This window comes from Vanessa tameamea, chromosome 7 (genome assembly GCF_037043105.1).
Source record: "Vanessa tameamea isolate UH-Manoa-2023 chromosome 7, ilVanTame1 primary haplotype, whole genome shotgun sequence".
Classification (NCBI taxonomy): Eukaryota; Metazoa; Arthropoda; class Insecta; order Lepidoptera; family Nymphalidae; genus Vanessa; species Vanessa tameamea.
The window spans coordinates 11,106,073-11,118,381 of record NC_087315.1 but is presented as its reverse complement, the minus strand read 5'-3'; the positions used below and the strand labels follow the sequence as shown (position 1 = coordinate 11,118,381).

At 30.2% G+C, this 12,309-nt stretch overlaps 2 protein-coding genes and 1 long non-coding RNA gene across 3 annotated transcripts in view; 2 read left to right on the top strand and 1 right to left on the bottom strand.

Annotated features, from left to right (window-relative positions):
- The window catches only part of LOC113398311 (uncharacterized), a 120,733-nt gene extending 113,795 nt beyond the window's left edge, over nt 1-6,938 (bottom strand). Inside the window, exon 1 of the mRNA XM_026636972.2 lies at nt 6,911-6,938. The gene's annotated coding sequence lies outside the window, so the exon portion shown is untranslated. The remainder of the gene's footprint in view (nt 1-6,910) is intronic.
- LOC113398352 (uncharacterized) lies at nt 3,904-5,727 on the top strand. Its single transcript, XM_026637070.2, has 4 exons — nt 3,904-4,043; nt 4,175-4,211; nt 4,552-4,652; nt 5,599-5,727. The coding sequence occupies exons 1-4, from the start codon at nt 4,002-4,004 to the stop codon at nt 5,725-5,727; spliced, it is 309 nt and encodes a 102-aa protein (XP_026492855.2). The 5' UTR covers nt 3,904-4,001.
- LOC135193366 (uncharacterized) lies at nt 6,135-8,108 on the top strand. Its single transcript, XR_010309186.1, has 3 exons — nt 6,135-6,265; nt 6,745-6,845; nt 7,668-8,108. It is a non-coding gene; the product is annotated as an uncharacterized LOC135193366 (long non-coding RNA).
- The last annotated feature ends 4,201 nt before the right edge of the window (nt 8,109-12,309 follow it).

The window sequence follows — 12,309 nt, the reverse complement described above, 5'->3', positions numbered from 1 at the left end:
CCTTTAGTGTATTGTAGACAAAGTAAAAAACGTAGAAAAAGTTCATTAGTTTTCTGTGTTGTCTTGGGTCTGGGTGTATGTGGTACCGTCATTACTTCTGATTTTCCATAACACAAGTGCTTTAGCTACTTACATTGGGATCAGAGTAATGTATGTGATGTTGTCCAATATTCATTTATTTATTATATATACTATAATTATATTACTTATTGTTTTTATATAAACGAAATAGATAGGCCAGTGTTCGAATTATTTATTTTGATGCTTTTATTTCTAGAAAATACAAGTGTAACCTTTTTATAATGTGTGGTAGAAAAATGTATGATTTTAAATTATAAGCTTCGTAGTTAATATGATTGAACATATATAATAATGTGCATTTGAATGAGCCTGTGCACTTATATAATAATAAAATTAAAAAAAAAATGATATTTGTAGTGGGACACTCGGCTGAATCGAATTTTCTTTCGTTATATATAATTTATTAAAGAACAAAAACAATGAAAAAAATTAACGAAGTTCGAAAAAAAAAAACAAGAAAAAAAAATCTTATTAAAAATCCCGTGTGAAAAATTACCGTAAATAATTTTATACAGAGCTGTATATAATAAAAAGTGACATAGAGAATGAAAACGGTAGGAAAAGATTGGAAAGAGCATACCGCTTTCTCCTTACGAGTCGATTTCTGCCAGTTCACTCTTATGTAAGATTCCTAAAAGAACTTCGTTCCAATTAGAATTATCTTATGGCACTAAATGTATTGTTCCTACTTATATTATTTTAAGCACCTTCACCTATTTGAAGATGGCAGCATTTATATCAATGTCTCTACAAATAAATGATAAAACGGAAAATACGAAATCGTAGTATAAGTATATCTTATATTATTATTTATTTAGTTAGAAATAAAAATTATTTACAAAATTTGTTCGTTTTATTTTAAAATGTTTTTAGCTTATTGTTAAGTGTTGAAGAACGTTCAGTACATATTTGCAAAACCTTTAGTGTATTGTAGACAAAGTAAAAAACGTAGAAAAAGTTCATTAGTTTTCTGTGTTGTCTTGGGTCTGGGTGTATGTGGTACCGTCATTACTTCTGATTTTCCATAACACAAGTGCTTTAGCTACTTACATTGGGATCAGAGTAATGTATGTGATGTTGTCCAATATTCATTTATTTATTATTTATTTATTTATTGTGTTGATCGATTTCGGTCAAAAGATTTAACTATTCAGTGTTCACTTATACTGACATTAAGTGCATTATTTACATTGTAGTACTAACACAAAATCATGCATTATATAAATATTGAAAATAGATTAGCTTGAAATCAAGTATTTCAAGCTAATCTTTTTATATTTATATTATGTTTATATTTAGATAGGCAAACTGGCAAATGAGCCACCTGGTGGTAGGGGTCACATATAAACCCCCCCCCCCCATATTTCGCTGACAAAAATTATTTCGTGTTAATTAAACAATATGTCAATTGAACTATACAGTATACTGAATCAGTCTAAGAAGACTGTAAGTGGCAACAATAGTATACAGGGAAACAACTCGTAAACTTTAAATTCATGACTAATTCAACAATTTTGTTAATTTAATAAACTAATAAACTATAATGAGCAATATAAAGTTATACGGTTATTGCCATCTTATCTAAACCCGAATGATTAGAAACGAACTAATATCATTATTTTAATATAAAAATACATCATTTTTTATAATGTTTTTTAATCGTTATTATTAATTTTATTCACAGTCGAATTTACCGATTTTCGGATTTATGATACGATAATTGGATTTTTTTTTCAATCCATTGCTACACCAAACTTATTTTGGACAAAAAACAGGTGAATTACGGTACATTTCGTTCCTCTTGTGATTTTGATTCGACGCGAGATACGAAACACTGAACTCGCATTTGAGAAATAGCAGGAAAAATGCTCAGCTCAGAAATATAAATATATACGAGGATATCTTCAAGATATCCAGTGTGGGGAAATCAGTTTTTTCAGTACCCTACTGATTGACGAAACAATAGACATTTCTAGAACTGAAATTTACATGAGATTTACATTACTTTTACTAGAACTTTCTACAATATTATTTGAGTTTGCTACGATGTCTCATCCATCTAATTACGAATCTCATAACGAGATCCTCATTTACCTCCGTTATATATAATAAAAATAAGTATTTTTATTTATCCTTTAATTACATGACGCAGTCTACGTCAGAACAATTACGTAAAACATTTTAATGATAACATATTTATATTATTGTTATTTGTAATTTATTTATGTGTTTTTGTTTCGTTGTTAAAATTTTGAGGAACAAAACACCATAGGATTTATATTTAGTATCAAATAATTTATACATCAAACTTTTTATTTATTTATGTACCAGCCTTGGTGGTGCTTTGCAATAAAACTCCATACGTTATTTAACAAGATATATATAGATAGGTACATAAGGCAAATGTATAGTTTAATATAAATTATTCTAAATATAGAATATGAATTGAATGAAAATGTTCGTCCCCCACGCTGCTCCAAAGCGGGTTGGTGAATCCACATGTGGCTGCATTTTATTGAAATTAGACAAATGCTTACTCACAGTGATTTTCTCCACAGCCGAACACGAGAATATTTATAAACACTAATAAAATTAATCACATGAAAATTCACAATTGACAAATATACTTTGCATTATATTAAATTCATTTTATCAATTTGTATTTTATAAATAAATATAACCCGGAACCTCGGAGTGACGCACCCATGAAAACTACTACACTACTTGACCACGGAGGTCGTCATATTTTATATACATCTATCACATTTTTTGGTGTTTTATTTGAATCATGTTAAAATGTCTCTTTGTATTTCAGTCACGACACTCTAAGCCGAAGTAACTGCAGTGTTATTCTGGGGAAAGAACCTCATAACTTATTCGTGAAATGCTGAAAACCGACTAATCATGATGCGAGTATTAAGTATAATTAGAATACTTAGTTACATCACTTTCTGGCAAAATGAGAATATTCTTTATTCAAGTTGGTTAATAAAAGCAATTTTGAATCGTCATATTACAGTATTTAATTAAATTTTAAGCTATCCCTGGACTCACACTACCGAGAAGAACCGGCAAGAACACGTATCCACCCATTATTTTTTTATTTTTTTTTTTATGTTAGAGGTGGCAAACGAGCAGGAGGCTCACCTAATGGAAAGTGACTACCACTGCCCATGGACATCTGCAACACCGGGGGGCTTGCAGGTGCGTTGCCGGCCTTTCAGGAAAGAGTACGCTCTTTTCTTGAAGGTTCCCAAGTCGTATCGGTTCGGAAAAACCGCCGGCGAAAGCTGGTTCCACAGAGTGGTTGTGCGAGGCAGAAAATGTCTTAAAAATCGCGCTGTTGTGGATTTTCGGACATCTAGGTGGTGCGGGTGATATTTTGAAATTTGTAATAATATATAATAACACAAGTGTATTAATTATATACTATATAATATTAATGGACTACTTATACTATACATACACAACTAGCTACCCTTCCCGGCTTCATAAGGGTATAATAAGGTTCGTTTTTTTTTTTTGAGCAAGACCTTCACTGATGAACGTACATCGAATCACCAAAGTTTCATCACAATCGGATTACTAATTTAGCAACGGTTAGAGGAAACGTACAAACAATCGTTTTAATTTATTAAGATGTTCTGTACATATGACGATAAAGTTCTGCGATGAGATTAGAGTTAGTTTTTACAGAATAGCTTTACTTATAAAAAAGTATGATAACCTATGAACACAATGCGTCACAAGTCAAAATAGGGCTGCAATTGAGGATAAAAATACAAGTTCGCCACAGGAAATTATGACCATTATTAATTGCGGTCAACAGATAAATACGCGTATAAATAATTTAATATAACAATATAAAATTATTTTATTTATCAAATTGTCACAAATTTGCTAACTAGTATCAAGTAAGCATGGTTCAAGTACACAACGCTCTTGTTATATTAATTATCTGTGTAAGTACATTGTATACGTTATTAATATTCATGTAAATTTTAATTATTGTGTGAGAAATATTTTCTTTCGAATTAATAATATAGATAAACCAAGATTCGTTACTTTAAAATTGTTTTTTTTTTTTTATTAGGCTCCGATGATAGTGGAAGCAGTTGGTAGTGAAGACAGTAAGTTCTGCTTTTTTAATTTACAGTCATCTATAGCATAAGAAATTGTTATTGTATTGTTGAAATTTTTATTACAAATAATATTGTTATATAGAAAATAATTTCCGCCGATATATTTATTGGTCAGAACAATTCGTGCCAGGCCAATTTTCATAGCCAATAACAAAAAAAAAATTAAGTATTAAGTATAATTTTTACTCTAATATATTATAAAATAAAGTGTGCCATGACTATTCTATAGTTATTAGGACTTGTATGCCATTCTTTATACAGATACATTAAAATAATTAAATAGTAAATAACAAATTACCATAAATATATTTTTACTTTTAATTTTCAGCACTACCACAGCCCAGGGTCAGTCGATGGTGCAGTAAAATTGGAATCTGTGATAGTGTCTCAAACTATCCAGTAATGTTAGCAAAGAAACTAATTCAAGAGGTACGCATTCTAATTTAGCTTATGTAGATGTGCCAGCGGGATATCTAAATTTAACTATAATTTAATAATTCGTATCACAATAAGTATTTAGTATGTTATAACTCTTTATACTCAAAGAATTCACGGCGTATCTCACTCAATGTTGACAACCGATTTAAGGTGATACAACATTTTGGTACGTGTGCATAAATTATAGGCAGTGTCGCATAACACTGACATTTCACGATCTCGTTAAGCGGTGAGTTTCTTTTTACAGAATACATCTACTGACATCGACAGTCCTGCTACATAGCCATCTAATCAAAAAGACAATTTTGTTTTTTGTTTTAACATAGTTAGACATATTCCTCGCATGAACAAACGCTATGTGAATAACATATTTTTGCCAAGAAAAAAATAAAACAAATTTCAAATTTTGTCTGAATGAACACTTTAAATAAAACTTAACAAAGTCCAATACCAATTAAATTGGTAAAATGTATAATGCACAAATGATAAATTAGCCATTTATTGACTAAACATCACATCTTAACAGTAAGTCTGATCGAAATTAAAACAAAAATAAAAGTGACGTTGTTATATACCTACATATTTAATATGTTAAAAGTTAAAGTGCTGAAAAGTCAAAGCCCTCCTCAACCTTTTGAAGAGGTTTGGAGCTAACTATAGCACGCTGATCGAATGCAACACGTGGCAAATTCGCATCCTCCAAATGCAGGTTTTCTCAAAATGTTTTCCTTCAGTGCGGACCTCAAATGAACACAAATGAAACACATGTACTCAGTGGTGCTTGCCCCGGGCTTACCTCATAATCATCGGTTTAGATTCACGTCTTACAAGCACTGGTCCATCACGACTCTTCAAAAAAGCTAAAAAATCCTGACAATTTTTAAATTATTGTCTTGGTTTTGTATCCTCATACGGCTATCATTTTTTCTTTTTTCAGCTCAAAGATAAAAATACTATATTCGCTGCTGACGATGAATACGACATTAGCGAAGAAGATGAAGAAACATTTTTTTTTACTATGTTAACCAGTAACACAGGGAATGATATAAAAAAGCAGGTAGGTTAGCACTGAACGCCCCATTGTTATAATATATATCAATTAAGCAAAATTATATTTTACAACATTAATCTGATATGATTTTATGGAGAGATAATTATTCATTATTACAAATTAAAGGCTCTTTAAAAACCCGCTTTGCCCTAATAGGGCCTAAAGCGAGTAAACCGTTTGGTCAAAGCGACAAACAAGACAAAAGTTTGCAGGTTTTCCTTTGATGTTGTTTTGTTTCTGCATTTGCATGCTTTGCTCATCGCTCAAAATTCTTATTTTACCAAAATTTGGCACCAGATTTATAAGTAAAAACTGATATATGAAGAACTTTCATGGAAACCATTATTACGGATTCCATCGGTTCAGATGATAAATTTAAATAGGTTTTTTTATTCGTTGAATATTTCTTATAAATGTGTTCCTTTTTTCACACAAAATTATTTATTAGGCACGAAGAAAAAATCCCAAAATTCTTACAAGAATTTCATATGATGATGAAGACTATACCGAGGAAGAAGATAACGAAATAAAACTATGTGAATCGACAGTGCAGGTACACTATATTTCACTTTTCTATAAATAAATAAATATTGCCACTAATAAATATTAAAATCTTCTCAATTAGGCTTAAAATAGCAATAGAAATTCAAAAATAACAAAAGTCAATATCGTGAAAGTTTTTTCTTGACGTGATTTTTTATCCGCATTGTTTTTTTTTGAATACAAGTATATGAGACACTTGATGGTAAGTGGTCACCATATACCATAGAAATGTTGGCGTTGTTAGAAATATTAAAAATTCCTTAGATCGCCAAAGCGCCAGCAACCTTGGTATGAAAGATATAATGTCCCTTATGCCTTATTCAAATACGCAGGCAGACTGGCAAATGGGCCACCCGATGGTACCTTAGTGGTTACCACTGCCCGAAGACATTAGAACTTAGAACTATGAACTATCTCTTACATCGCCAATAAATCAATAAAAAAGCAATTAAAATATTTGGTAATTTTGAAGTGAATTTTACATTACAGTATAAACATCCTAAAATTGCTGAAAATAGAAACAATACGTGGCAATTTATCCTAAATGACGATGAAGATCCGGTTCAAACATACCGTTCCGAAATTTGCAAGTATGTATATATTTTTTTATTTCTTCACAGACTTATGCGTCCGTGCCTTGGACTATGTTTGACTTGTTAATTAAAAAAAAAATAAACAAGAATGAAAGTCAAAATCTTCAAGCGTTTTTGCCAGTTATTTTTATTTAAACGTGTAAAAGGTTTCCGCCGAACATGAGATTATTTATTCCTACGTGACATTGATGAAATAATATGTGCCTGGTTGGTACAACTAAAAGCCACTAAGTTATTTATTTTTAAAACAAATTAGACACGTGGGAATTCAGTAGTGCTTGCTTACGTATACTTAAAGAATAGTCAGGCTGACCACTTGTCTTTTTTGCTACTAGATGAACCTGTGGCTTACTAGCGCATAATTTATAAAACCCCCTCAAGGGGTAAATTAAATAAAGTAACATATGTTCTTCCCCGGAAATCAACCTATCTCCACACCAAATTTCATATAAATCGGTATGTTCCTATCGGTTATGTCCCTTGTACCTGTACTTACACTAGCTCATTCACATTTCAAACCGGAACACAACAATACTGAGTGCTACTGTTTGCCCTACAACCAAGTATCTTCGTAATATAGTAGAAAAATATCGTAATTATAAATAAAATTGCGTTATAGTCAAGACGTGGTTAATTCGTTCGGATTACCCACAAAGCGACTTACGAGACTTGTGATGTCACAACGCTAAACGTAGTAAAGGATTCTTTATTTTTTAGTACAATCAAATACTTCTTTCACCCTAATGTGTTTTTATCATCTCGCAATTCATATCCGATTACATTTTCGTGTTACATTAAAGTTTTCATTTCTCGTTTCAGGACTTCTAGATCAAAATGTTCTGAGAAACTCATACCAGAACTTAACTACGAAAGCGCATGCATCCAAAGGTTTACCTTCAAGGAAATGTACTATATTGACAAAAACAAACAAATTGGAACAGACTACTTTAAAGTTCCCACGTGTTGCTCTTGTAAATTATTTCATACGAATTAATAGTTTTGTCAATTACTATGATTTTTTTATATTCAAACTCTTCTTTCAATACTGAATAAAAAAAATTATATTATTTTATCTTTATCTCAGATTATTATGAAAACAAAAGACATATGGACCACGCAGAACATTATAATGAAGCATAATTTTTGCTAGCATTCATATTATGGTGACTTAATAATCTAAATTGAATTGATGAGAAAAAAAGCAACGGATAGAGTTATTCGTATTTAAAAAAAAAAAACAAAAACTTAAAACTAAAAGTGAAATATTTAAAAACTATGAGAATCTCATATTTTTTTAAGTCAGGTTTTAACAATATTTGATAAAACTTATAATTATTCGGTACAAAATTCTGAAAGAATACTAAAAAGTCATTTAATACGGTACGGTTCTTTAGGACGACTAATTTAATATGTTTTTGAATAAAAAACATTTTTCAAGTAAATTTTTTTTTTAATTCTTGCCCCAACTACTGAACTACTAAATCCTAATAATCGTTGAACATTAGCTACAGTTGTTCAAATGACACAGAGTTTCCCATCATATTATTAATACTAAAGCGGCAGTTTTCTTCAGTTTTTTATTAATTCTTTCCTCCAATCAGGCGAAATAATCATGTCTCTTTTTTTTTACTTTTAAAGAAGAAATCTCCATCATGACGCTTATGTTAGGTAAAGTATTTAACATCATTTTGTTAAATAATTTAATTATTGTGTACGATATAAAAGCTTCAAACTAAGAACGTTTACTTGTGCCTCATAACAATTTTTTAAATCATATAAAATTGTATCAAGTCACAAAATGATGGATTTACATCAAAATATTTTTACTCCTTTTTAAAGCAATTGAATAATAACTTATTTGTAAAATAGCTTTTTAATTATTCATTAATTTATTTATCTTAGGTGAAATATTATTTCAAAGTTTATTTTTGTGTTGGTTGCTGATTTGTGAATTTACTATAATCTAAGTAATATTTTATTGACTTGACCCTACTTAAAGCTACGTATACTTGGCTAGCAACGAATACCTTCGAGGCCTAAAAGAAGAAAGCTTAGTCGACTCTGCATTTTGTGGGCAAGCCTTTTGTGTTCATATTCCAAAAACAAGAGATCAAAAGCTAAATTAACAAAAATTTACATCGAATTAACGTGATATTAGTTGAGAGTTTGAATAGTCTATGATATTAATTATGGTGTCGCGAAAAGCTGTTGCCTTCTATTCTCTAGTCCACACTATAAAGTATTATAAATAAAAATATAGTAACCAAGTATTGTTAGTAGAGTAAAATATAGGTAAGTTATTAGCAAATTGCATAAAATATGCAAATCTAAGGTTTGTTTGTCTTTATTATTTCTTCGATTGGGATAGGCTGTGGTCAATTTAAATTAGCAGTCTGTAAATTTCCCACTGCTGGACTAAGGCCTTCTCTCCCTTTGGGGAGAAGGTTTGGTGCATATTCCACCACGCTGTTCCAGTGAGGGTTGATGGAATACACATGTGTATTCCACCAACCCGCATTGGAGCAGCGTGGTGGAATATGCTCCATACCTTCTCCTCAACGGGAGAGGAGGCCTTAGCTCAGCAGTGGGAAATTTACAGGCTGATTATGATTATGTTTATGATCGTATTCATGAGGAACAAAAAATATTTATATATTTCTTCATCATATTTTTATTTTCGGAAACAGTTGTTTGTACTCCGAAGACGGCATTATTTATAAGTAAACTGACAGCAATTGTGACCTATTCACCAAGACACTTCTTTACGTATCAGTAAAAGTTTTTATTTATATTTAATTTGGTGGCACTTTGGTCTACCACGCGCTTTACTTGCCTTTCCTTGTATATTATAATCTGAGTAGGTATTTATAATAATAATACATACTGTCATTTAACGTATTTATACTCTTCAGCATCATTATTGCCATTAAAATAACCACTTAACATATTAAAAACGAGTTAAATCTGAAAACAACAGAAAACTTCATAGAAATTCATTTTTAAGCGAACAATTAATAAATACCAAATATTTGTGTCTTATTCAAAATTATATTTTTGTCCTCTTTGCTGTTGAAACCTTGACTTTGGAATAGTAGTGCGAAAAGCTTCATTAAAAATAAAATACCTCACTTTATTGCCTCCACTGATGCCAGGAGGGTTGTCAGGGTTCGTTTATTGCCCAGAGGTTCGGAATTGCGGAGGAAATGCTGCTAGCATTCTTGCCACCGTTCCACGCGGTCATGATTTATACAGTAACTATTTTTAATTAATATTTGTATATATTTAAAGACTTAATGTGAATAATTCTTATGTAAATAATTTCTTTCTATCAGGTTTGTTTTTAGATTTTAATATTATTTATCACTACTTAAAGTGAAACGTAAATTGTAAAACTGTAGTGTCAACTGTCAGTTGTCAAATGTCAACGGCTTACAAATGATCCAATTTTTTTATAACAGTTTTGTAAAATAATAAATTGGTAGGACAAATTTGACAAATCATAAAAAATCCATAACAGAAACGGAGCATAAAATGCTTACGTTGGTGAACCGAAATCACTTACTGGCTTTTTATTTGTCTGTATTAAGACCCTGTTTTGTCATTGCTGAATTAAATATGTCTTCGGGCAGCATAGATGCAGGTAATGAATATTAAGAATAAATAACTTCATAAAATTTTTAATAAAACTATTATCTATTGTGAACTAAATAAAACACAATAAATAAACCATATTATTTTTATACGTTTATAAAGACTAACATAAAATATATTATAGAATCTAGTAATATGCTGATTTAAAAATAACATTATTATAGTATTATTTTAATTCACTTACTTTTATTATTATATAAAAGTCTATTAAAATGTTCAAAATTCAAGTTTCCATTAATGAACAAATGAATGATTTGAATATTTTCATAGTTTGGCTACTCAATGATATATATATTTGTTTTGATAAATTACACTGTGAAGTAGAAAAAAATCTTATTATGTTTTTGTATTTTACAGATAAATATTCAGTAGCATATGTGACTGTTCCTAACACAGATGTTGGAAAAACAATCGGACATGGGCTTGTTAAAAACAAACTTGCTGCCTGCGTTAACATTGTTCCTCAAGTAACATCAATATATGAATGGAAGAATGAAATTAATGAAGATAATGAGGTATTATGCATCTTTTACTTACATTTTTGGGGGTTGGGACCACTCACAAATCATAAATTCTACTACAAAACACTAATACTTAGTATTTTTGATTCTAGTTCGAAAGGTGAGTGAGCCAGTGTAACTACAGGTACAAGGGGTAAAACATCTTAGTGTCCTCGGTGCTTTGGCAATGTAAGAAATGGATAATATTTCTAACATGCTATGAGCGATAATGACCACTTAGCTAGATGGTCTATGTTCCCATCAACCCACCAATTTTATGAAATATATATTAAAACAATTAAACTTTTACAACAGCAGTTATAATAATCAAATTATAATAGCAACTCATTGTAGTGAAAATATTTACACTGTTATATTTTGTTACTATTTTAATAATAAGTTTTAAAATAAATATATATGTACCATTTAGTGGATAGGCATACTTTAAAATATGTCTCAAGAGATTAATGGATTTATAATGAAGATACTCAGTTATATAGGATAGGATCATTTATATATAAGTATTTGATGAAAGTAAAAAAACTTACACTAGTATTTTATACTTATATTAGGAGGATAATAAATGACTAATATCATACATTGATACTGTAAAAAGAAAACCTTCCCTACAACTGTTAAATTAAAATAAGAAATCTACAATGTTATGCATGTAATTATGTCAGCACACTAAATCTTTAAACTGCAGTATAGGTTGACACATGAATGGTTATTCCTTGTAATATTGCTTCAGTAAAACAGAATAGTTAATCGGCAATTTAAAAAAATAACTTGAATTATAATTTTGTTTTCTATTCTCTAAGCCTTCTTAAATATATCAATATTGATTAATGTAATGCATTATTATAATTAAAATGTTTGTGCAACATTGAAATTTATGGTATGTACGCAGATGTATTCTCTATTTTTTTTGTATATAATGTAAGTAGATAGATGGTCTAATGGGTCATCTGATAGTAAGTGGTCACCATCACTCATAGACATTGGTGCCATAAGAATTATTAACCATTCCATACAACAACAACGCACCACCGACCTTGTGAATTAAATGTTATGTTCTTTGTGCCTGTAGTTATACTGACTCGCTCACTGGTTTTTCTTTTTGTTGGTAAAAAATAACATTTTCACTCACATCTGTCATCATTCTAACTACAACACAATTATATTGCTCAATAATTTTTTTTATCTTTTAAGGCTTTGCTGATGATAAAGACAAGGACATCGCTCGTCGACAAGCTTACAGAATTTGTACGTTCAAATCATCCTTATGAAGTTTGTGAAGTAATTTCACT

Excerpts from the sequence above, each read along its gene's own strand:
- LOC113398352 (XM_026637070.2), top strand. The coding sequence starts at position 4,002 with ATGGTTCAAGTACACAACGCTCTTGTTATATTAATTATCTGT. Across the intron at positions 4,044-4,174 it reads TTGTTATATTAATTATCTGT|GCTCCGATGATAGTGGAAGC; the intron begins GTAAGTACATTG and ends TTTTTTTATTAG. Across the intron at positions 4,653-5,598 it reads CAAAGAAACTAATTCAAGAG|CTCAAAGATAAAAATACTAT; the intron begins GTACGCATTCTA and ends TTCTTTTTTCAG.